Raw genomic sequence first — 27,297 nt, 5'->3', positions numbered from 1 at the left:
CCCATGAAGAAAACACCAGGTAAGCAAGATGACATGCATCATATAAACATCTTACAAATTCCACGCCAACAATGCTTTCTTCTTTCCTCCATTTCCTGAGGTTTTCCACAAAAACTCTCTCTAGAGTCCTACCTCCGAAAATTTAAGCACCTTACTCCCACAAGGGAAATATAAGAAATTGCTTTCCTGTGTGTTATGCCTTATACCAAGTAGAGAAATCCCCCTGGATCTTCTGAACTTTTCAAGTCCCAGAGGTAGAAAACACTAAGAAATATAAAAAAAAGGTCAAGAACCTGAAAATGCCACTTGTAAATGGATGGTCTTATTGCATAGTCAGGATTCTAAGTTTGTGAACAATGCTTACATTACAGCTTAAGGGAGAACGAAGAGGGTAAGCTCCTTTGGGCATTTTAATTTTGAGCCAAGGGCAAAGTGATTTGTCTGGGGCTCATTCCAAGTGCCACACACTAAACATACAAGTCCCACGGACAACAAAGAAACTCAATAGAGTAAGAAATAATAGTGCTGCTTCGCTAACAATGAAGTGGACTAGGCTACTTAGTTCCAATTCAACATGAAGGTTAAGCAGGTTCTATAACCTGGGATATGTTCTTGATCACCTGGCTCTAAAGGATCTTTGCCACACAGCCAAATCAAAACTCGACAAAACAACCAAAACATCTGTCAAGCAGAAAGTAAAAAACTTTTGAGATCATTAGATGGAAGTATTCAAAAGCTTTAAAAATTATTAGGGAAGCTTTAGGTTCTTAGTAATCAGCAAAACCAGGTGAGCAAATTGGCCTTTGTCCTCTCCTCATTGCAAATCCAACCTGAACAATGCTTCTGGACAGAGTTCCTGTATACCTTTCTCCTTACACCCTCCCCCATTCTCAATATCTGATATTGAGAATATTTACAATGGAACTAATATTGGTCATCATCACAAATCAAGTTTATGCATGCAGATTTATTCTTGGTGTTGTACGCTTTATATACAACAATGTCTGCCCATCACTGTAGAATCATACAGAATGTTTTTTTTTTTATTTGAATTGATTTTCATTTTTTGTTTTTTTTTATAAGCCCATACAGAATGGTTTTATTGACAGAAGTTCTCTGTAGCTGTGACTATTTTTCTGTCCTTTCCTTCTTCATGCTGTGACAAAGATCTTTAACATCTTCATAATTTTGCCTTTCCAAAATCATTTACTTGGAATTATACATCTCGTTGCCTTTAGTTTTAAAATAAGACCTCAATTTGTTTGCTTTCATGTAGCCATCCCTTTTAGGCTATTAAGACAAAGCCATTGTCTCACCTACCCAGAGTAAACATTTTCTGCCATCTTTACTTTTTCTGGGCTTAAGCATTGTTTCAGTGAAACATCAAGAGTTCAGGTCAATTGACCTGTTATCCTACATTTAGATGAACTTATTTTTTTTTTCATACAGTATCTCAGATATAATTGCTTCAACTCTACACCTGTGTTTTTGATGACATGATCCCTTCTGAACAAAACAATACAAGAGGACCACTGGCCCTGCTTCCTCGTGGTGAGTGCTAGCACCCTAGGAAATGTGCATTGCAGAACTGCAGATGGGAGGCCAATGGTTTTGTCACAACTTCCTTCACAGCAGCAAAAATGCAATAGGTTTATTGAGCTCTCTGGCATGATTGCCTACTTGAAAAAAATTGCGCATAAACAATATATTAAAATATACATGATGTTTTATATAAATACATTGCCAGTGATATCTCACAAATGATTCCAAACAAACAACCCCCCAAAAAAGCTTAAAATCTAAAATGTTCCTCTAAAAATGGTGTAAACCAACTGAACAACCCATGGGGGGAGAGGGGGAGGGGGGAAATGAGGGAGGAGGTAACAGATTGTACAAGAAATGTACCTACTGCCTTACGTATGAAACTATAACCCCTCTGTACATCACTTCGACAATAAATGAGTAATTATTTTAAAAAATGAGAATTTATTTATCTGGCAAATTGACTTATACTAGATATTATCCTAATATAAAGAGCACAGGAGTGGACTGTTACAAAGCACACACATTCAACCTGAGGAAAAGCACGGTGTATTTGTGGCCTCAGAGCTATGTCTGTCATGGTATGCCTCATATCACTTGAAGTAGAGATATTCCAAACGTTAGGAAGAGGATTAATAGTAAAATAAAAATAAAATAAATCCACCCAAACAGCTATTATACAGTCATTAAGAATAAGTATTTATTCTTTAAATCACATGCACCTTGAGTTATAAGACTCTAAAGTCAGAAAAACTCAGTGTTCATATTAGCTTACCACATTACCTCCTTTCTAGTATATATGTATATATATGTATATATATATTGAAAATGGAACAAAATATTTTACTTTTTTTCCAATGTGATACTTAATGACAAATGGAAGTTAAAGTACACATACAGGGAAGTAAGGTACAACTCAGGGCAGTATGAGCTTAGAAAGTCTCCCAGAGATACAGAGTCACACTTTTATATGTTGGGTAGTAATTTGTGGTGGGTACAATAAAAAGGCCTGACAGGAAAATGGAAGGAGTTGGTGGGGTAACTCCAGATTAAGGAACTCTTTGCAACATTCAAAAAACTCACACTCCCATTTTCAAGATCAAGAAATACACCAATCCTGCCCAGAGGCTTTTCTATGTAGTGACGTGCCAAGGGGGATGTGGTAAAGACACTGTAATCAATGTCATCCTTCACACATAAGAGGAGAAATACTTCCTTGGAACCAAGTGCTATTGGCATATTCTGTATCTCACAATTCCTATAGATTCCCACTGCCCAGTCCAAAGAATCATCTACACTCACCTCCCAGTAATGCTGCCCAGAGCAGAACACTTGAGTTCCTGAAACAGCATAATGCCTGAGTCCATCCAAAGTCAAAAATGAACCTGCACAGGCATGATTAAACATCTGTACATGGCCAAGTAGTGTATCCACATTCTGTGCTTCATGATGAAAGAAAATCTCCTGTCGGTACTGGTTGACACACTCTATCAGTCCAGGGATGGAATGAGCACTGAGCCGTGGCTTCATAATCTTTAGCATAAAAGCTACCATGGACTCACACCTTGCCAGTATGTACTTGACACTCTCAAGGAGTTCAACATCTGGCTTTTGGTATGTTTCCACCAGTTCCAGATATAATTTTCTTAGGTGTTTCTTCTTCTGAAGCATTTGGGTTTTCTTTTCCTTAAGTTGCTGTAAAACCACAGTTGCTTCATTTATAAGTATCTCTGAATATTGTTTTCTTTCCTCTTGAAGACTCGGATGAAGCAACTCATAAATATAGCTGGTAACGAATCTGTGATAATTCACATATGAAATCCAATCACTGATCATTCTTTCCTCTTCACTTATATTTCTCTGGTTTTCTTGTATCCTTTCCCATACAGATCCCATTTGCTTCAAAATCTGTTCCCGGTGCTCCTCAGCAGCCCCTTCCGTGGGACAGTGCCCGTTGGCTTGGTGGGAGCAAAGCGTGTTCTTGGCCACTTCACGGGACCTCTTCTTTCTCTTCCTGTGTGTCTCAATCGCGTGTTCCTCTGAGCTCAGGAATTGTCTGAAGCTGGCTTTTCGAAAAATGGATACGAGGTGCTTCAGAATGACATCGGTGTTGAAGTTTTTCTGCTGGGAGGGTTCTCTGCAGAAAGGGCATCTGGCTGGAGTCTGGGCTTCTTCCCAGGTGAGGCAGAGACATGGCCGACAGAAACTGTGGCCACACTCTATGGTGACCGGATCTATGAAAGTGTTCATGCAGATGACACACATCAGTTCATTGTGGACTGCTTGGGCGAAGTTGGAATCCATCTCTCCAGATAATGAAAACTAAAACCTTTTCTTCAGCCGGGTGCCAGTGGCTCACACCTATAATCCTAGCTACTGAAGAGGCTGAGATCTGAAGAATGTGATTCAATGTCAGCCCAAGCAGGAAAGTCTGCAAGACTCTTATCTCCAGTTAACCAGCAGAAAACTGGAAGTGGTGCTGTGGCTCCTAGCGGTAGTACTAGCCTTGAGCCAAAAAGCTCAGAAACAGTGCCTTGAGTTCAAGCCCCACAATTGACAAGAAGTGAAATAAAGGTTCTGTGTCCACAAGGAACACAGGAGACTTACCAGCTGTTTCTAAGTCCTAAACTTCTCCACATCTGTTGAGGTGTGATGCTCCTCTGAAGAACTGTCTCAGAAGTTTGGCCCTATTTATACTCACAAAGGGTGGACTGAGTACTCTGGCAACCAATCAAATTCTGCTTGATTGATTTTTAGAAGGGCGTGTGACTAAGCTTTTACTTCCAGATCTTTGTAGATACTGGTTTTTGTTTAAGTCTGTCAACATCTACTTTACAAAAATGTCTAAATATGTTACAGTAATGTTATAGTTTACGTGTAAAATTAAATCATAATCTATTCATAATACTATATTCAGTTCTTCAGTTTACTCTCTGGTCTCCTTATGTACATTCTGTAATCAAGCAAATCACAAATTACAACCAACTCTTACATCTGTTAAATCTTGAGAACCATTGTCAAGTAAGTTTTGCATTGGAATAAAAACAGAATCATTATAATCAACCCCATAAAATAGTGCTTCAAAAAAATCTCTTTGGGGGAATTAGCACTTTGGCTCAAGTGGTAGAGTGCTAGCCTTGAGCACAAAGAGGCTCAGGAATAACATCTCGGCCCTGAGTTCAAGCCCTACAATAAAAATAAAAAAGTGCTAAACATATTGTTCCTGTTTGGGGCAAAGAATGCAGCTTTGTGGCAGAGTGTTTGCCTAGAATGCATGAGGCCCTGAGTCCAATTCCTTGTTACACATTGTAATATGGAAGTCAGATCTGGCCAGCCACATCATTGGCTGTTGAGGGGTATCAGATTGACTCCATCTCAGATTAAAGAGAGCAGAAGCTGACTCCATCTTCAATAAGATCTCCCCCACCCTAACCAGGAAGTTCCCCTTCGCTGTGATAAGATTGTGTAAACTGCTTGACCACCTGAGTAGTGGAATGTTCAAAGGTTAAACCTTTGACCTCCCATGAATAGGCATATCCGCCTGCATCATGTGAGCCCCACCAAATCCATGCACCATGTTAGCTAAAATGATAGGTTGGTTCAAACAGTTGCTATGAGGCAGATTGTAACCCCACTAGCCACCTGCGTGTGACCTGGCATGCTCTGTAAGTGCTGTAACTTCATTGGCCACCTGCTTGTGGCAGGCTTGACCATGTGGTGTTTGCCTTTATAACCTGACCCTGAGCCATAGCCCAGGGCATGCGTGGTCCCAGCTGCTGAGTTTGTGCTGTGTCCCTGGCTGGTCAGTGTACTTTTTACTTCCCCAATAAATCCATCTTTTTACTTGGGACTGTCTCTGAGTGGTGGACTCTTGGAGGGATGGGAGATCCCCCCCTCATACCCCATTACATTGCGGTCTCCTCCCTTGGGGGGATCCCATTACAACATAAACACAAAAAATAAAATTATTAAAAAACAAACAATATTTTTTTGGTTCACGCCTGCCTGTAATCCTAGATACTCAGGAGGCTGAGATCTGAGGATCAGGGTTCAAAGCCAGGCCAGGCAGAAAGTCTCTGTGATACTTTTTTTTTTTTTTTTTTTTTTTGGCCAGTCCTGGGGCTTGGACTCAAGGCCTGAGCACTGTCCCTGGCTTCTTTTTTGCTCAAGGCTAGCACTCTGCCACCTGAGCCACAGCGCCCCTTCTGGCCGTTTTCCATATATGTGGTGCTGGGGAATCGAACCCAGAGCTTCATGTGTAGGAGGCAAGCACTCTTGCCACTAGGCCATAGTCCCAGCCCTCTGTGATACTTATATCTCCAATAAACTACTCAGAAAAAGCCAGACGTGGCACTGTGACTCAAGTGGTAGAGTACTACCCTTGAGCACCAAGAGGCTCAGAGACAGTACGGGCCCTGATTTCAGCCCCAGGACTGACAAATAAATAAATAAGTGATTAAAATAAAAGTAGGGCTTAGTTGAGGTAGGTAAATCACCAACTAAAAGTCTGGGAGTAGGTACCTTTATTTGTCTATATTTTGTGATAGTCGGGGTTGAGATTCAAGGCCTGGGTGTGGTCCCTAAGCTTTTCATTTTTCATTCAAGGCTGGTGCTCTATCTCTTGAGCCACAGCTCTACTTCTAGTGCTTTGATGGTTAACTGGAGATAAGAATCTAACAGACTTTCCTGCAGCTGGCTTCAAATCATGATCCACAGATCTCAGCATGGATTACAGGCCATGATCCACTAGCATCTGGATTCTCTAGTTAATTTAACCTTGATGGAATCACTTAGATTTCCTGAGTCTCATTTGTCCCATCTGAAAAGTGGGGACTAAAAATGTAACTCTCTGAGCTGAATTGTGAGAATTAAATGAGAATGAAAGAAATGTGTATGAAGTGTTCACTCCATAATAATTTTAACTTTTATTGAGCATCCCCTATGATTATTAAATTAAGGTATACAAAATTATTTTAATTTAAAAATGGCCAATATTTACGAGCCTTTTATATTGAACATCAATAAAGTAAAATATTAAGGAACAAGAAAAAATACAAACTAGAATGTAAATTTCATCCAGAGGTAAATGGGAATATATATGTATATATATGCATATCAGTTGTTAATTCTAAAATAAGGGAATCATTCATGGATTTTTAGGTGAATTTAGATAATATTAGATCAAAAATCTCAAACCATACTCATTCATCCTCTAAATTTTGTATATAAACAAATAAAGCTACCTAATCCCACACTTTTAGTTGGTGATTTATCTACCTCAACTAAGCCCTACTTTTATTTTATTCACTTATTTATTTATTTGTCAGTCCTGGGGCTGAACTCAGGGCCTGAGTACTGTCTCTGAGCCTCTTGGTGCTCAAGGGTAGTATGCTACCACTTGAGTCACAGTGCCACATCTGGCTTTTTCTGAGTAGTTTATTGGAGATATAAGTATCAAAGAGACTTTCTGCCTGGCCTGGCTTTGAACCCTGATCCTCAGATCTCAGCCTCCTGAGTATCTAGGATTACAGGCAGGTGTGAACTAAAAAAATACTGTTTTTTAATAATTTTATTTTTTGTGTTTATGTTGTAATGGGATCCCCCAAGGAAGGAGACCGCAATGTAATGAGATACGAGGGGGGATCTCCCATCCCTCCAAGAGTCCACCACTCAGAGACAGTCCCAAGTAAAAAGATGGATTTATTGTGCGCATGCGCACACACACAATGGGACAAAGACAAATGACTACATTAGTCATTAACCTGTTTTGTTAACCTAGCTAGTTAACTAACCTAGTTATTTGACCTAGTCAGTTAATCTGGTGATTAGTCCATTCAGCTGCTATGAGTGGAATGTAGAAAGAAAAATAACCAACGACTAAAGCTGTAGCCAGAATTCTTTAGAATAAGTACCGAGAAGGGAAAGATCAGCTAATGGAGAGTACATAACTCTGTCCTGACCATAATCGATTTCTCACCTGTCAGAACCTGTGCATGGAAATCCATTGTTTCTTATATCGAAATAAACAAGTTATGTTTTTGTTTGTTTATAATCCTAGATGAGATTTTTAGATTTAGTTTGTATTCTGTCCCATAAAATTGTATGTTAATTTATAGAAGAAATAATTACAGACACAGAGTCAGAAAAATTTTCAACGTTATGATTACATCCAATCAACTCATACTAGGAACATACACAAATGAGAAGACGTGTTATAGTGTCCCAAAGAATGGCACAAAGGCTTCTTCCACGGCTTCTGTGCCCATTCATAGGCATCAATGGTTAAGACTTCTTCATGCTCAAGGGTGGCTTAGCTTTAGAGGAGGGCTCAGAGGGGATTAGACTCAGAGATCAGATGAGAGTGACTTTTTCCTGAATAAATGATTGCTGCAATCCTTAATATTTGTGCATCCTTTTTCCATGTGCTTTCCATTACACATTATATGTAGGTCTTTCTGCAGCATTTAATGGAACATTTTCAATCACAGGAAGACAGGGAGGGAGGGAGGAAGGGAGGGAGGGAAAGGGAAAGATAAAAAGAAGAAAAGGAGGAAAGAATGAGGGAGTGAAAGAAAGGAAGAAGGAGGGAGGCAGGGAAAGAGAAAGGTAGAAGGAAGAAAAACGAAAGGAAAGATAAAAGATCAGGGATGTTACAATAGAAAATTATATGAATTGGCTTATTAGAGAAAAATGAGATCCACAGAGCTATAGTTTATGTTTACTTTCCAACCTCATTAAAATAGACTTTTTATTTTATAAAATGATATTGTTTCTTTCCCTTCCTCTTCCTTAATAATGAAGACACATGACAGATTAGGGTCTTAAGTAGCTTCGAGAAAAGCACATCACCCACAAAGAGGCTACACTGAAGGCTTTCTGGTTCATCTTCCCTCCCTTGTTTTAGTATCCTCAGTGGATGAAAAATCAAATTTTGTAACTTAAGCTGCTGGTCTTAGCTGAATTTTAGAACAGTCAGCAAGGTTCTTATAACAAACAAAATGACCACAAATGATTGGAAGGTCATATGCATGCATGCGTGCGTGCATGTGTGCACGCATGCGTGCACACCGCCCCCCCACCCCATCTGCTGAGATGTCAACAAACGTGATGAAAATAAATAGTGTAGGGTCATTACCATTCACAAACTAATAATTCTGAGTATGGTGCAAAATCAATAATTGCTAAGAGAGCAGAGGTGGGAGGGACCCCTTTTGCTTAAGGAAATTAATTAATGAAAGGGTTAAGACTGATTGGTTAGAGAATCACCAGGAAAGGTCACTCCTCCAAGAGTCATTATGCTCCGAGTAAACAAGCATTAGCTTACCCTGCAAATTAAGTGGCAGGCCTGCTGGATCTGAATGCAAAGCATCTTCCGGACCCCTTGCCATCCTAACCTCATTTTCCTAACAGGATATACAAGCTGACATGTGTATTCTTGGGTGATCTGTGTGTGTGTTTGTGTGTGTATGTGAAAGAGAGAGAGAGCCACATATGCACACATGTGTGCATGTTTGTGTATCTCATCACTAATGTTTGCTTTAAACAATGCAATCAGCTCACAGACACCGCACCACTAGAAATCTCAATAGAGCACATACCCGCTTCAGATGCACTTAGATGCCTTTTGCTTCTTCCGTATTAGAATCTGAGTTCTGTAGTTCTGGTTTCTTTGGTAGAATGCTGACAGCCCCTACGAACCAGGAACCATTTATTTTTTTTTTCATTTATAAAGCTTCTAACAAATATCCAGGAAGCCTGGTATTCTAATGCTTTCTGACTCTTCCTCAAGCTACATCTAACCCAGGGCTCTTTTAAATCAAGGGTCACTTAGAGGGGGAAAAAAAAAAATCTAGCTTTCAGAAGTCAGAAAATCACAATAGATTGCAGTGGAGTTTTGTAGCCAGGGTTTTCTAAGATATAACTAGGACCAGCTGTGAGAGGTGATATGTTGTATGGGCCCCACAGACTATGATTCTGAAACAGCTGTATGTTGTGATGTAGAACCCCATAAAGTAGACATAAGCAGTATACATTTCTTTCCTAATTTTGAAAAGACTCCTACAAAGCCCTTTGCCTGCTTTTGCTCCCCTAGTACACACTTGGGGATCAATAATGTTTTAGAGGTGATAACCTTAGATCCATCCAGAAATAGTTTTGAGATTTTTATTCATTGATTCCTTTGTTCAATTAATTATTTTTAATTAGTATACATACTGTGCCAGGCACTCCACTAGGCTGGGGCAATATACAAAGAAACCTTGTCCTTCCATCAAGGCGTTTATAGTAAAAGCAGAACAAGAAAAGTGATGAGCTATATTCAATGGGATAGATGTAAAAGCAGCTGCAAGAGCAGAGTCTTAGAACTCACTGAGTATCTCATGGAAGGGGGTAGGGCAAATACTTGGTAATAAGGGCAGAAAACTGTTTCACCATGCTGAGTTCCAATGTAAAGTTCTTCCTCTGAAAGTTGGCAGTCTCCCCAAGTGCACAAATACAGATGTTTGCTTGTTTCTAGCCCCCAAACCGGAGAGCCACCAGCTCAGAGGCTTCATCAGAGGACAGCTTCCTGCAGTTTTCATGGATGGTGCCTTATGAATAATGGAAACTTTCAAGAATGAGTTTGGTTGAAGAATCGGGAGAAGTCCTTCCTGTGTGGCTGTGTGTGTCAGCACTCTGCCCTGGTAAATTATCTGCAGACAGCACAGTCTATCAAAATGAGCACGTCGCTGTTCATTTTTCCCTACCTGCCATAGTTTATTAACTACCATCCATTACTTTTAGTATATTTCTAGAATCAAAGGTAAGAGCAAAAAGGGAAACAAAAGGGTGAGAGGAGATCAATGTACTGGTCCTGTGAGCCAGTAAGACAGGGAAGAAAAGGGGGGAGGTCTGATGGAAAAATTTAAAAGGCAGATTCTTCCAGAACAACAAGAATATTCATAGGATTGCTTACCTAGTGGAGGATTGGAAACGCACAGGGCTTGGAAGCATTGATAGTCAGATACTGGGAGTGTTCTCAAGGAGAAATAATGATTCAATCAGATGAGCAGGACATTTGACATCCTATTCATACAGCAGTGATTTTTGTGTGTTTTCATCACCAGTATCCTCACAGGTAAAAGTATACTGTGTGATTAACCTTCTCTACAGGTAAATTATTACTTTTGAAAACTGTATTGTGTTGTTTGAAATATCCAGAGATACTCTGACATTTTTGTTTTGTTTTTAAATTTATTTTTTATTAGAGTAGAAATCTTTGCCTTGAGTAAAAGCAACATTTGCCCCTGACACTATTCATTTGGCCTCCTAAGCCCCACCTCCATGAAGCACCTCACAAAACAGCTGTCACCCAGGTTATTGCTAGAATCTTGACTTGCTATTTAACTTTGTCACAGGTGACAAAGCGAAGGGTTTTGTGGTTTGTTTTAGAATGATGGTAATCTTTTCCCCAATGCCCACCAAGTGTGAATGTGTGTCTTCAGTCCAGCATATGCTTGCTTCTTAGGGGAAAAAAAAATGACACCTCAGTGGAACTCAGGAATTAAAGAAGAATGAAAATATTCACCCTCTAAGAAAAACAAAACAACATAATTCTGGGAAATCCAGACACATTTTGGCTCTGAGGACACCCTTGACAAACACACCAAATGAGCCTGTCTGTTATGGTCTCCGTAGACTTAGAAGTCCCTTCAAGGTGAGCATTTCCCTCCTACCCACAGTAATTTTTAGTAGGTTTGTGACAACTCAGTTGCGAACAAAGCAGGCATATAGGGAGTAGGCTCCGATTTAACCACCATTCAGGTACTGATGCCTCCTTTCATAATATTTTACAGTGGTCATCAGTAGTTATGATTCTGAAACCAGTTTGAGACCCAAGCCTCTGAAATTCAAAGCATAACAATGGGTTTTGCTGACATGAATTTCACTCATCCTGAATTTCACTATTCCTGATATTCATGTTTGTTAAACACTACAAAGGGATCTGAGTTTTGGAGTTATGTATATAGCAGAATTGTGTTTCAGGACAAGGTGCAAAAGAGATTACACACAGTGAGAGTGTTACATTTGTATCCTTCTTAATGCAGAAAACTTTACTCATGAAAAGGGGCAAGATAGGAAAACATATTCACTGTGGCTTGGATGTCCAAACAGAAATAATCAGCCACATTAGTGAGGAACCCAGACAGGTAAATCCCGAGTTAAGCAAGAGGCCAACATTCACTGGTTCTATGTGTTTTCTGCATATTAAATTTACTGTGGTTGTAGTGTCATGGGCTCAATCTCAGAGATTTTGATTCAATTAATTCTTAGGCAGAGCTACATATAAAGCATTTTAAAGAAATCTCCAGAAGACTCTACTGTGCCACGAAGTATGAAATATACTTAGCATATTCCCAGGCATATGATCAGTAAATATGACATAAAATAAAATCAATGATTTATTAAGGCATTGGCTCATGAGATAGTTATCCACTCTGTTGCAGGCACTGTTCTTTAATGCCACAAGCAAAAAGTTGCAAATTATTAAGTCTCAAGGAGAACAATATCCAGTGAAATACAAGAATACCTAAAGAGACAGTTATCTCCAGGTGTCCCTATAATTGTTATTGCAGAAGAAACCATAAATAACATGCTTTTCTTGCTCTAACTCCTGACAACCAACATCTCTGGAGCTTTTTACAATTTAGAGCAAACAGGGAATTTTCAATCTACCAGGTTTTTTACAGCAACTTTAACTTAGGGAAGAATTTTTGGGATACTCATTTATAAATGACGAAATTGGGGCTCCAGTGATAGTAATTAGTATTTTCTCTCTTTGCATTTACAATTAGAGGACCTGACTTTCAATTGCATTTATAGCTCATCTAACATGTAATGTTTGAGGAAATTTCTTAAAACATTCTATGCTGCAGTCTGATTGGTGCAATTACTATTATTACCCCTAATATGGGGTATGGAATTAATAAGATAAGACAACTTGGACAAGGTAGCTGTGCTCTCTACTGATTAAACTTTGGTTATGGGCTCTCTATTCTACCAGCTATGACTTCCCAGACTTCTCATTTAAAAAGCAACACTGAGGACTTCTGCCCCTGTCTAGCTTTAAGTAAGTATGAATGAGTTAAGAAGGACATCTTTAAGGAAAAATATTCAAAATTTCTGTCATCAACATTGCACAATGATGAAGGCATCCACTGGAGGAATAATAATTAGAAATTTAAAATCTTAAGAGAAATATCAGTTTGTCAAATAAAAAAGTTTCCTCTATACTCAAGAGTAGATAGAATAAGTAATGTTCTCAAGACTGCACAATTACTGTATTGCTAAGATCAGACAACATGTTCATACCTGTCTCATTATTCACAGGACATCCTATTCACTCTTCAAAAGACAAAGCAGTGACCTCTCCAGCAACAATATTGCTCTGATCATATTTACAAAAACTTAAGGAAAAGTCAAGTAAGGCTACTATTTCCATACCCATAGTGAATTTCTAACATTTTGGGGAAAAAACAAAACAAAAAAACAGTCCTCTGAAATAAAAGAATTAACAAAAAGTACTAGAAGCCTGCAAATTCATTTCTGAGTAGAATAACTGGAAGTTATCATTCTTTTTTTGCCCTTTAAAAAGCCTCCAAGTTAAGCTTTTCATTAGGGTGCAAAAAGCTAACTATCCTTAAGTACTAGTAGATTGCTTGCGGAGAATCATGCTTCCCATCTTCTCCAATTTCTGGCTTGGCCTTGAGCCAACAAGATGCTTTGTTATTGGCACACAGCCATTGAACAGAGCTTGTGCTTTCTGTTTCCACATTGGTTATGACCTGTTTCTTATCCAACGGAGTGGCATGATTTCCTTAGGCAAAACTGGGAGGCCTTCAGTTCAAACACCACTACTGCCAACAACAACTAGAATAAATTATCTGCCAAAAGGATACGTCATAAGATTCAGCAAAAGAGGAGGATATATAAAGCACCATAGTAAGTCAATATAGAAAGGAAAAAAGGAAGAGAAATCATAAAATAAGCAGAGTCAAGAACAAAGGCTAACAGAAATCACTGCATGATTTAAGTATTTTATACACAAAGTGTCACATTATATGAATGCTCACTTTATTGGGAGTTGTCCTCTTTACAGTCACTTTTGCTTCCTTCCCTTTGCTGGGCATTCTAAATTATAAAGAGATTAAGATGCTTACTGCTAAATAACCTTTCTTTGGGGGCAGCAGAAGTTAAATTAATCCATTTAAGCAAGTACAAGCATCCATCACACCCCTTTCTTTAAATATTGAGTTACAATGTCCATAGATGAGTAATTCAGTCTGTGAATAGAAGATAATTTTTTGACCAGACAGGAATATTCAAGGTCCCAGTCACAGAGATCCTTAGCACAAAACCATTAGATTACAGAGCCACTTCTAAACTAATGCTAACGCCCTTCCTCATAATTTTATACTCACTACAACAGAAAACTGAGGTGAAATAAAGTAAATACAAATGTTTGGATTTCATTACATAATCTCTGAGCAGACTTTTTCCCTACCTCACTGCATACTATAATGGATTGGCACTAAAAGAGAAGGCATACAACATTCTAGTCGTGGAAAAAAGACTAAATTTCATGAGATCTTACTATTCATTTGGAATTTCACACATATTTTCCATGAGAATAAACCTGAGATATAGTTATGTGACTACAGGTCTCATGAACAACAGGAAGCTGGAAACATAGCTTTGGTTCAGGGATTTCCTTTGATTTCCCCGTAGATCAGATATAGACCCTGTGATGAGAGAGTTTAGACATAGCTCCAGAGGAAAGCTGCATCTTCATTCCCTTAAGAAAAAGCAACAAGAGCCAAGGTAATTTCTTGAATATAATGTAAGACTCAACTCTAAAAGCATCCTGGGGAAAAAAACTAAAAGTGTAAACTTCTCACACATGATTTATTCTTCACAAACAAAATCAATACCAGTTCATTGTGACCACATATTTATGATATGTTTGTGCCCTGGTTAAATAAGACAGAAACACTTTCTAATCTTAGATGAGTAAATGCATGTTCTTTCCAACATGAAAGGCTGAAGAATTAGCAGACCTGTTCACCAGATGAGGAAAATGAGGCTCATAAGTGGCAACATAGGGCAGATTTAGTTTCTATATTTTCTTCATTAAGCATAAAGAACATAACAGAAAGCACAGAGACGAAGAACCAAACACTCTACCTTCATTACTTTCTCTATTCTACTAAAACTTATTCCAGAGGCTTAACTTACCAGCTTTATGACTTTACTGTTAGCGCTTTTGGTTTTGCTTTTCTTTTTTTCCCTTGTTGATAGTAGTTTTTACATTAATATTTTTATTAGCATAGTTTAGTTGCACAAGAAGGATTTTGTTTTGACACTGCCACTCATGTGTACAATGTACTCAGTACTTTGATCATATTCATCCTCTCTGAACCCCTTATTTTCCACTTCCTCTCGTGTTGATGGCTGTTCCCCAAAAGAGCCTGATGTCCCTTCCTGTACTTCATTTTTTTAGGGGAGGAGTGAAAACAAACTTAGTAAACACACCTTGAAAGTTTGCCCTCATAGAGAAAGGGTGAGAAGAAAACTGGTCCCAATTTTCAAATCCTGCAGTTAGGTAGAGAAGGGAATAGAGAATCTGAATAGATCAGTCTGAAACAGAAGACCTCATGTCACCATGCTGGTGAGGTCAGCGAAACTCATCAGGATGTTCACAGAGGCAGCTGCCTTCATAAGTTGACCCAGGGGCTGCCTTCACTGACCCTGTCCTAGCCCCCCCACCCCATGCTTCCTGGTGATGGAGGGAGAATCCATCAAGTTGATTTGACATCCCAGTAAATCAGTAAGCAGGAACCACTTTGAGTAAGAGACTTCTATTTCTGAAGATACAACATACCACAGATGAACAAAGAGATGGATATAGGCAGAGTTCCCCCTCCCCCCCCACACACACCCCATCTTAGCACCACCACATTAGCCTGTGGTCTCTGAAGAGCTGTCCCCAAAGGGACACTCTAAGTTCAGACCTCTGTCACAAGAACAGCAGTCACCAGCCGTGCTTTGTGCCAGCAAAACTGATTGACAAGATTACAATAGGCCAGGCCCCACGGCTGCCTGCCAGAAAGTATGATGTCCATGCTGTTGCATTAATGTGTTAGGTTATGAAGAGACAGGTAGCTGAATTGCTTTTTTTTTCAACTCTAAAGAGGAAATGTCTCATGCAATGTAGAAGGAAGAGGGTAATTTAAATGTTGCAACTCCTTTGAGAGGAAAAGTGATAGATTCTTAAGCTTGGCAGGATCACAGTCCTTCTCCGTATGCCTCCATATGCCCAACCTGGCCTGGGCATAAATATGAGACCCTATGTGAGAAAAAAAAGTCTAAAGGTATGGATCAAGTGGTAGAGCACCTTTGGAGTAAAGGCAAGACCCTGGGTTCTAAACCTAGTACCAAAGAAAAAGGATAGATTTCCAAGCGAGAGAAGAGCTGTAACAAACCGAAACCACAGTGAACACCAATCAAATTCTAAAGGTCTCCAGACCAAATTTTCTTCAATGAAAACTTGTCTTCTTGTATCTGTGAATGTAGCTAGAACAAGTGTGCCGCTATTTCAAAAGGTATAGGCTTGCTAGAAGGCAATGGGTACAAATTTCCCAGTTAATTTGGTGGGTGGTTAGGGGTGGAGAAGACATATTTTTGTTGCTTCATATTACTTCCTGCCAAGTCAGAGTTAAGGCTGAGCTCACATTGCTCTGATCCTATGTTTCCATTTGAAAGATGTGAAGAAGCAGGACATTTAAAGATAAATTCCTTTCAAAAAGCTCTTTTCGTTCTTAGTCCTGAGGAATGCTGGAAGAAATAAATATACATTTTTCAAAGGGAAAAAAAAATCTTTGTGCCTTTCCTAAATTGATTGCATCTCCTGCTTCTGCAAGCTAAGGAGTCATAATCCGCTGCAATCACAGATTGTTTGAAGCCAATAAACCAAAGGTGACGACCTTGCTAATACATCCCAGCAGGAGAAAGAAATAAAGCCGTGCTGCAGAATAACTCTTCAGCACACCATTTCCCTTTGGAAAGAGAACAGAGTTGAAAGTGCCCTGGCTTGATTTACGAGTTGAACAGTATTCCAGAAACTTCACCTGAAATAAGAAAAAGGTTTTTCGAAAGTTCTCTAGCAGTGCTGCTTTTATTCCACTTGTCCTGCAATATACAGGGCAAAACCCCTCTACCCATCTTCACCGCCACACATGGCTCCCCTTGGCCTTTGCTTACAGTTGAGCCAGGGTCTTGAATGTGGATAAATATCCCCCTTCCTATTATTCATTCTTGGGTGACAGCACAATGTGCAGTAGTTGGATTAGGAATCGATGGCCTAGACATTACACGTGTATTTGAACAACTCCCTAGAGTTAACTGACAGAAAGGAAATGGATAGGAATAAACTCACCCAGTTTTACCATTAGGTTAGCTCATAGCACTCAAGGAAGCATCATTGTAGACATGAGGCACAACAGTGTCAATCTACAAGTGCAATTAAATGAATGCTTGTCACCTCCTACGTGTGCAGTGACAATTAATTAGAGCCAGACCTGACATTTGAATAAGCCACCTTCAGATAACCATTGAGTGTATGCATTATGCAGTACAGGATTAATTTTACATCAGTTAATTAAAACACACAGGTGACAAAAATTTGGATCTTTAAAATCTCCCAATAAATTTACCCTGGTCGTGATTACCTACTATGGGCAGGAATTGTGCATGGGCTGGGAGTAAAATAATGAATAAAATAGTATGCAACCTTCAAAATGCTCTCTTGTCAAGCTTATAAATGTACATAAAATAGAGCATTCAAGAAGAAAAAGACTATTTGCAATGGAAAGATTTAGCATCCGAGCAGTAATTCTTCCTGTATGAGGAAGGAAGTGGTGAGAGAAGGGGTCCAAAAAGAAATGATCCTCGTGGGATTCAAAGGCTGACCTCAGGAGCTAGCCTGCTTAGAATCAGGTCTATTATCTATTGCTTGCTATCTTTATGAGCCCAGGCAGGGAATTTCCCTGTGTCTCAATCTCTCTTTCTATATAAAGGTTATAACCCAAGTACTAATCCCACAGATATTTTGAGGATAAGTTTAGTTATCACATATATCAGATATATAAGAGGGCTTGGCATATAGTAAACAGTCAGTATACATGGCTATCATTATTTCTTAGACCAATCAAATAGAAGGAAAAAGACCTATCAAGCTAGGCCCCAGAAGTTCATACCCTAAGGCTGGCGATGATCTGTTTCCCATTGTTTACTCTGTGTGTGTTATGTCATGCTAACAAGTGTCACCATTCTTCCTTGGTGTAAGCCTGTGTACTGAGATGAAGAGATGAAGCAAGGAGATTTGACAAAAGCTCCCCATGGTCTTAGTGCAAGAAGTGAACAGTGCCTGGGATCCATATCACATGGTCAAAGCCAGAGAACAACACGTGGGCCACTTCCATGGAACGGCCTTCCAAGACAGCATCTTAATTGGGCAGAACCTATAAGTCCTTCCCCATAGATGAAACATATGACATTTTCCCTAAACTGACAATAAAATAAGGAAAGTCTTCATTGTCAAGAAATGTGGACACTTGATAACAGAAGAGCAATACAAGCCAAAAAGGCAAAATCAATTGAGACTTCAGAAGGTGAAATAGTGAAAAAAAAATTTTTTTTTACATTTAAAAGGAGTAAATTTGATTGGCTTAGGCTCTGGAGTATGCTGAGGAGACAACAAAGGTGATCAGAAAGGAAACAAGCTGCTTCTAGATGACCTCTTGCAATACTGCCATGGTGACTAGAGCTGTTAACAGACAAACCTTAGGTCTTGGAGGAAGGGCTTCCTTGAGAAAAGCCACCCTAATAAAATGGGGAAGTTTGCTTAGTGTTCCCCAAAGACACAGAGGTGGACTGCCACTCATATCTCAGGAAAGTGAGATTCCTGAAACCAGAGACAAGGTTTACTCAAAGCCAAAACAGTGCCTAAGGAAATATAATCCAGAAAGGTGTGAACATTTTAGAATAAAAACAAAGAACAGAACTTATCCTGGATTGACTGTGTCTAAGGGAAATAGTCATGGCAGGTGGAATTAGCAGAAAAAATCAAAACCTTTCATTCAAGTTATTACCAAGCAATCTGCTCAGCTCTGTGGAAGAATCTTGCTAGCGCAGGGGCTGGGCTACCTCCTGCAGGCCTTGCGGACATAGGTACGACTGTCATTGGGTTTTTGGTAGTAGGAAGAATTCTCACACAGGGAAATTATCGCACACATCATTTTTAGGGTGTGTTTCCTCTTTTCCAGCAGCCTTGTGTTCGTTGCTAAGTGAGACCTGGATTATAGCAGTAAACAACCTTCTTAACAAGGGAACTAATAATTTGACCCAAATTACCTTTTGTCCCTTTGCCTCAAGTGAGGTAGGAAGAGAAAAGAGGCTTTTGGTCTATGGGAATCACCCATCTGTGGGAAGGAAAGGACCAAGTTGGGGATTTGAGCTCCACAGGCTTCAACTCATCTTCCTTCAGCCAAAGCCTTGGGCATAATACCACAGTCTTGCTTCTTGCATTATCTAGAAACTTCTCTTGGGAATCACCAAGTGCCTCCGGGAAAATAGTCCACAAGGCTGGCTGGCTTCCGGCTAGAGGGGAGAATTTGTTAAAAAATAACAAAACAAGATTGTGCTACTACAAGTGCTCCATTTTGGAGATACAGTGAGAAACCTGTCTGTGTCTTCTGTGCATCTGAAAAATGAATACTGCACTTGATAAGTGGGCCTCAGCAGCAAGCCTCTCAGACAGAGGTGCTGTGGCCGAGTGCCCCTTTAGGAGAGGGAGTGGTCACATCATCTAAACTGAGCTTCCTTGCTGCTAAGCCTCTCAGTGCAGAGCACTGATTACCCTGTACTCTATGGGAGTGGAGGGGGGGGATGAATATATTTCTTGGTACAGATATTCTATTTAGATTTTGACATTTTATTTATCTCAACCTTTAAGCTTATCTCACTTCAATGGTAAAGCCATGCAGTGCTTCACAAATCTCCGAGCTAAGTCCACTCTTAGATGGAGTTGGTTCGGAGATGCAATTAATTGTTCTGTGTCAGACCAACCCTTTGCTCTCAGTTTGACTCCTCGAGTGAACAACAACACAACACAAAACAAAATCAACAGCTTGCTCCAGGATTAAAGTGTAATCGATGACAAGACCAACAGGGAGCAAAAGCTCATTAATTTGGTACAGTACATCTTGTCACACCTGAGTGTGGATCCACAGGGGGTTAGACATCTAGGATGTCAGTACACAGGCAACTGCTCATTGGCTTCTTGACTCTTACTCTAATGCCCCAAGGGTGTTTGCTACTTCCTGACTTTTGACTAGTCAGCTGATAAAGCTTTGAAGGAGGAGGGCTTAGTGGAACAGTGACTGTGTTTAATTTTTGAACATGAAGCCATTTTCATGCTGTCTATTATTGTTGTTGTTGTTATTATTATTAGTGTTATTTTGGTGTATGTGCTGGTGCTTGGGCTTGGACTTAGGGCCCCATACTCTGGGCTGGCATTTGCCACTCAAGGTTTGTGAGCTACCATTGCCACGGCTTTACTTCCAGCTGGTTAACTGAAGGTAAGAGTCTCATGGCCTTTCCTCCCTGGGCTTCCTTCGAAGTGTGATTTTCAGCTCTCAGCCTCCTGAGTAGCTAGGATTAAAGCTGTGAGGTACCACACCTGGCTGCCCAGGAAGAATAGAAAAAACACTGATTAGGGTACCACAGCAATTCGAAAAGCCCATTAATTTTATACATATATAGCATTACACACTGGACTATTTTATTATTTCGGCATAGAAATATCCACCACAAGGTTGCTCTGGTAAACAGTAAACAATAAAGGTATAATGCTTACAAACTAACAAATCTGTAAGTCTGTGGACCATACTTATTAATTCTATGACCTTAGGCAAGTCCTTGACACTGAGTACCATGACTGACACTATGTGAATGCTTAAGGTTTATTATCATCATTATTATTATTGTCAGCATTACGATTGTCAGCATCATTATTAATAGCGTTAAACCAACAAAGTGGTGGGTTAAAAACTTAAAGCCTGATAGAGAAAAGATACATATAAGCTTAGACAAAAAGCAACGTGTGGTTCATATTTATATTGCAACACTCATGTTTGTATGACAGTTTGTCTATTTACGTTAGATTATCTTTACGAATGTCGCAGTTCTGGGTGACTACTTCAGTGACTTTTTCAGTAAAATCTACCTGGACTGTCCACAAAGCATTGTCCCAGTCAGGAGTTAATCGATATATCTTTGTTACATACATGAATGAAAAAGAAATATATTGATGACTGCAAGGTGGAAACAAACAAGTTGCTCTATTCACTGGTGCATTCTAAAGGGAAAAATGTAGAGCGCATCGTTTATGTGATAGGTCTTCCCTCAGACCAATGGGTGTCTTGATAATGCCTGAAACTTGCCCTGGAGTCATAGTTTCTTTATAGACTTTATTTATATATTTATTCTTTACAGACTTTATTTGCATAGGTGAGTTTTTCTGAATAAAATACTAAGAGATGGTGTAGAGGAAAGTGAGCACACATCTGACAGTGTAGATTCCCTCAGGCAGAGATTAAGAAGACAAAGAAAAACCAACCAGGAGGCTTTCTCCTCCTGATCCCACCTTCTCCTTCCCCCTATCCATGACTTTTTGAAGGGGTTGGGGGTCATACACTGAGTGAATCTGCTCAGACACCAAAGCCTGTGTAAAGTATTATAAATATTTTCTTTCACATTTCAAACATGACTTTTTCCAAAAAGAGTGTTCCTTCCTAAGTATCAAGACTATCAGTTATTAGTACTATAGAGCATCTACAAATTATTACTTCCAATATAGGATATATTTGTATATTATAAAAATGTACTAAATATTTATAGGTTATACAAAGTGTACATTTCTAATATGGTTTTGTACAGATATTTGAACACACATGCAAGAGAGAAAGAGGGTGAAGAGATGTAAAAGCGTGCATATAGAAAATATAGAACACCTACCCTCGTTCCAATACACATATATACAATATCCAGGGTACTAAAATCAGTTACAGTGATACCAGGGGTAAAGCCACAGGAAGGAAATACAAAAAAAAAAAAAAAAGAAAAAGAAAAAAGGGCACGGTTTAATACCAAAATTGAGAGACAGGATAAAAAGGTAAACCAATGCAACAGCAATACTTACAAAACTATATGCTGTAAACCAATTGTACAACTCTTTGGGGGAGAGGGGAATGGGAAGGAGGAGGAGGCAAAGGAAAAATGAGGGAGGAGGTAACAAGTTGGATAAGAAATGTACTCACTAGCTTACATATGAAACTGTAACCCCTTTGAACTTTACTTTGACAATAAAGAAAAAAAATGGAAAAGAGAAAATCTAGAACACCATTCTTGTCACATATTGCCAAGAATCAGCCCTCTAAAAGCTGATAGCAACAGAAAACTCCTCAGAAGTCCAATATTTTGTTTTATCCATTTGCTTCTAAAAATTGCTCTGGTTTTCTCATTCTTGATTGGCTCTCCTCATTGGCCTGTGTCAAGTAAACAATACCTGAATCTTTCACTGCCTAACTGCACTTTGGTCCTGGTACTTACAAGTTACTTTGACTCTAAAAGACTTACACCTGTTCATCCGAAGCAGTATTTCATGCACAATCCACGTTTGTGAAGCAAAACAGCATGGATCCCAGAGATATGTGTTCACCTCACACACATACTTACCACATGAATGCACCTGCATACATCTAGTCAGGCACAGGTCCATGCGCAGTTAGAAATGTTACGGGGTTCAAGGGAGGAGATTCCACGTCCCTCCAAGAGACCACCACGCAGAGACAGTCTCAGGCAAAAAGATGGATTTATTGGGGAAGTAAAAAGTAAACTGACCTTCCAGGGACACAGTGCAGACTCAGGAGTTAACACTGTATGATCCTGGCAGGAAGCCTGAATTCTTCAGCCCCAGAGGTTGTGTTGATCCCTTCTACAGAGGGACCTCTACTCTCCTTCTACATCAGCGAGATCCAGGGGGAACCCAAAATGCACAGCATAATTGAATGTACAGCGTAGCGTCCACACAAGAACCTACATTCTCCTTCTCCATCAGTGAGAGCCAGGGGGACCCAAAATGCATAAGCATAATTGAATGTACAGTGTAGCACAAAGATCTGACAGACTAAATAAAGAATGCAATTCTTTGGACTGCCTTGAAAAGAAAGCTCAGGGAAACAGAATGAATAAAGGAAGCATGGGTGCATAGAACCAGCAGCCTTCTCACTGGGATATGCAGGAGAGAGAGAGAGAGAGAGAGAGAGAGAGAGAGAGAGAGAGAGAGAGAGAGAGAGAGAGAGAGAGAGAGAGAGAGAGAGAGGTGGGGGCGGGGAGAGGGAGAGGGAGAAGGAAAGGAGAGAGAGTGCAATAGCAGACACCATGCTTAAATAACATCGTAATTATTGGCTCAATTTATCTACATACCTCCAAAGCGAGCTCTCTGTGATGCTCCCCAGGTTATAATCATAGAGCTTTGTCAAAATGAGAATCACCTGAAGGCAAAAGAAGAAATCATGGTTAGTCTCAAACAATTACAGTCTCTTAGAACTGAAATGGCCCAGGGGAGGGCTTTAGGATTCCTTTAATGGGTGCTTAACATAATTGAATGAATTGTTATAGCCTTAGCTGCAGTAACTAGGGATGGGCTGTAAACCTTAGGCCAGATGTCTGCCACACCTACCTCTTGCTCTCCATGCCACAATTTATCATCCACGCCCCTAATTCCTTGCCCTGCGTGGTGCAACATTTAGGGGAGGCTAGCAAGAGTTGTCAAGTATGTACCCCACGAAGAACCCAAAGAACTGAGAGTTAAGGAATGTCACTGGTACAGTTGCCAGCCTCCATAGTCGGCCACACAGATCAACTTCTTAGCTTCTCTGAATCTCAATATCTCCATCAATGAAAGGAGACACAGGACAATGCTAACTCCCAGAATGGGTGACATGAGGAGTACAATTAGAGTAATGCATTCTAACGCCACATAAATTAGCATGGAGATCAATGCCAGTTTCTTTCCACACTCCTTCTTCGTGACCTCAGCTTTCAATAATTCTTCCTTCTTTGTGAGCTCAGCTTTCAATAATTCTGTGGACATCTCAATTTCTAGGAAGCCACTATGCAATACAAGAAGGGCTAAGCCACAGTTAAAAAGGAGAGAAATCTCAGTTACATGAGGTCCCAGCTTGTAGAATTGAGAGTGGGAAAGTCTCCATAAGGAAAAAAAAAAAAAAAAAACACCCTACAAAAGTTAACATTTAGGAACAAATAGTTGTAGGGAACTTATGAGATGGAAGGACTCCCAGACTTAAGATTCCATAGCCCCAAAGCCCCATCTGATTTTTCACTTATCACTATGGTTAGCCTCTTTCAGAGGAAATCATAAACTAGCTATGCCTTCAAAAATCAGAACACAATGAGCCAGGATTTTCCCTACTGCCAGAAAAGAACACAAAGAAATACTGGGAGGTCTGTGAAAATAGAAAGTGCTATTGTGTGAGTCATTGCTGGAGTGTGGAAACACCCATTCTCAGTGCTATCTAATGCTGGAAACCAGATACATCTTGTTTCTTGGTGTATACAAGCCCTGGGATACTTGAAAACACTCAACAGGGCAGCCTGCTTCTCGCCACCTGTTTCTAAACACCTGCTCCTATTTGTAAGGAAAGAACACATTAGGATTCTAGATCTTTTCAGTGTCTTGTTGCTGTTCCAGTGTTTTTTGTGTGGTATTCACAGTCTAGAAATTTTGGCCCAATCTGGACCTGTAATCATAGCTACTCAGGATGCTGAGATCCAAGAATCATAGTTCAAAGCCAGCCCAGCCAGAAATGTCTGTGAGACTTCCTTCCTTCCTTCTTTCCTTCCTTCCTTTCTTTTCTTTCTTTCTCTTTTTCTCTCTTTTTTTCGTGTGTGTGTGTGTGTGTGTGTGTGTGTGTGTGTGTGTGTGTGTGTGAGTTTTGAAGCTTGAACTCAGGTCTTTGGTTCTGTCCCTTGAGCCTCTCTGGGCTCAAGGTTAGAGCTCTACCACTTTGAGCCACAGTGCTACTTCTGGCTGTTTCTGAGTAGTTTGTTGGAGATAAGAGTCCCACAGACTTTCCTGTCAGGGCTGGCTTGGAATCATTCTGAGTAGCTAGGATTAGAGGCATGAGCTACCAGCTTGAGACTTTTATTTCCAATTAACCACCAGAATATTGGAAGTGGTGCTGTGGCTCAAAGTGGTATAGTGTTAGCCTTGAGCAAAAGAGCTCAGAGACAATGCCCAAGCCTCAAGTTCAAACTCCACAACTGACACCCAATAAATACATGAATAAATAAATGAAAATTAAAAAAAAAATCATCCCAGCTCTGCTGTTTCAAACTCAACACACACACACACACACACACACACACACACACACACACACGAAACAAACAAAAAAAACATTGTCATTGATTTTCTGTGAAGACAAAGAGATGGGTTCCAGCTGCAATGAGCACAGGACATGGTAACACTGAATTCCAAGGCAGTGTGCTGCCCAGTTGTGCTGATTTCCTCCGCGTGAGCATTTACTCACACAGAGATGGATTTACTGAAGCTACAAATGCAGAGCAGAATTTCTTCGCACTTTCTACAACAAGCAATGGCTTTGCCATTGTCCTGAATTGGAAGAAATGAATAACTCTGGTAACCTCACAGCAGAGAGCCCCAAAGCCCCTTCCTCCCAGGCCAGCTCTCCCCAAAGCCATAGCATTGCTTCCTTCTATGAGCTGCTCACAACTTTGCCACTCCTCTAGCAAAATGTGAGCCTGTGTGAAATGCAGTGAGGCCTGTGGGCACATCAGATGGCAGGCCTGTGGTGGGGGCATATGCTTAGCAGACCTGTGTGCCAATTAAGTCACCCTGAGCACTGAATTTCAATCACTGCCATCCCAGGAGTCCTGATCAGTGGCAGCAGGATGCCTGTTTGTTTGAAGATACAGAATGATGCTCCATCTCCATATGGTGTAACCCTATAAATCCCTCATCATGAAAATGGGGGTATAGGCATAAAGCATTTCTAATTAGTTCTTCTCTTGATACGACAGTTAACCAAATAATGTAGTTCACAGGCTGTGCCTCCCATTCATCTGATGAGAAAATTCAGAAGAACCCTAGAACCCAGCATGCAATGCTTCACCAAAAAAGAAAAAAAAAGTTTAAGTGAATCTCAGGGCAGGAAGGTAGAAATCCGTAATATGCATCTCCTTGATGGGATAGTAAAAGTGAAATGCCAGTGATATAGTCAGGGGGTCATCAATATTGCACCCCAAGAGGCATCCTTTATGGCATTTCAAAGTGTATCTCTGAAATCAGTTTGTTCTTTCCCTCTGCAGCACTGGAGCAGGGAGGAAACTAACCGGCCAGTTCTGTTTTCCATCTGCTGAGTTCTCTCTTGCTTTCATTTTTTCCCCTCATTACTACCTGTGTGGGTTGTTTATCAATTTACTCCAAGATGTTAAGTAAAATGGTGAATCATTTCCCTACCTTGCTTCATTGTTTATTAGTTCCCCCTGATTTTGTTAATTCATGATATTAGTTTGTAGGAACAGCCCATGTTAAAGGGGACACAGGCTAAATAACTAGTTAAGTGAGGAAAAATAATACAATTGCTACTCTCATCAGGTACTATTGTCTTATAACTGTGTTTTCAAACTCACTTGAGTAAAACATAGTAAATAGTATATGCATGATTGTTACTTTTCATTTGTTTCATGGTTTTTATGTGTAGAGTTTATGAGTATGTAACAAGGCTGTTTTGATGAACACTCATACAATCACAGAAGACAGAATCTACTAATTTTCCATTTGTCTCTGTATCTTGTTCTTATTAAACAATGCCCAAATATCCATGATTTGAAAGAATACAGTGATCATGATGAGAGGTGTTTTAGGTTTCTTTCCAAATCCTGTGGTGCTATCTTTAAATAGTTATCATCGGAACATCTGTGGCTTGACAACCAACACTTCTATTATACCAGGACTTGCATTTTACCAGTTATTTCTGGAACTTTCTGCAGTGCTATGTCTGAAGAACCACTCTATTGAGTCTAAGAATTGCTGTCATTGCATGGGATTTGCCCTAGTATTTTTCTGTGGCCCCTTCTTGCCTTTTGTGGTTCACAAATCTCCTGGAAGAATCTCACTTTGTTTACACTTAGAGACAGCACGTACCACCTGCCAAGCTTCTAACAGGAAGTATCAATGCTTTGGAGAGTAGGAGAGTGCCAGATACAATGTTAAATCTTGTGAGAAAAAGGATACCATCATCCTCCAGGAAGCAAGTAAAGTTACCAGCCCCAGAATTGAACCAATGTGTCATAACTGGAACCCTAAGCTATCACATCTCTTCTCTGAGACTTTCACAGCCCATACTGAAGAATTCCATCAACTGTGGCCCTTTACCTCCTCTGTATAGTACTGAGACACTATTGTGAAGGACCCTATAAAAAGCTCATTTGCCAATTTACACCTCTCCTCTTCTATTCCAGCCACTTTTTTTTTTTTTTTTTTTTGGCCAGTCCTGGGCCTTGGACTCAGGGCCTGAGCACTGTCCCTGGCTTCTTCCCGCTCAAGGCTAG

At 40.0% G+C, this 27,297-nt stretch overlaps 1 protein-coding gene across 5 annotated transcripts in view; it reads right to left on the bottom strand.

The window, feature by feature from the left end:
* Sorcs1 (sortilin related VPS10 domain containing receptor 1) overlaps nucleotides 1-27,297 on the bottom strand; it is a 497,305-nt gene that overhangs the window by 290,707 nt on the left and 179,301 nt on the right. For all 5 annotated transcript variants that reach the window (XM_048338294.1, XM_048338297.1, XM_048338296.1 and 2 more), the window contains exon 2: nucleotides 23,125-23,192. In XM_048338294.1, the coding sequence (XP_048194251.1) occupies nucleotides 23,125-23,192 (68 nt within the window). The remainder of the gene's footprint in view (nucleotides 1-23,124; nucleotides 23,193-27,297) is intronic.

Source organism: Perognathus longimembris, chromosome 2, assembly GCF_023159225.1.
Source record: "Perognathus longimembris pacificus isolate PPM17 chromosome 2, ASM2315922v1, whole genome shotgun sequence".
Classification (NCBI taxonomy): domain Eukaryota; kingdom Metazoa; phylum Chordata; class Mammalia; order Rodentia; family Heteromyidae; genus Perognathus; species Perognathus longimembris.
Note: the sequence above shows the minus strand (reverse complement) of the source record. Positions and strands in the feature narration are given on the sequence as shown.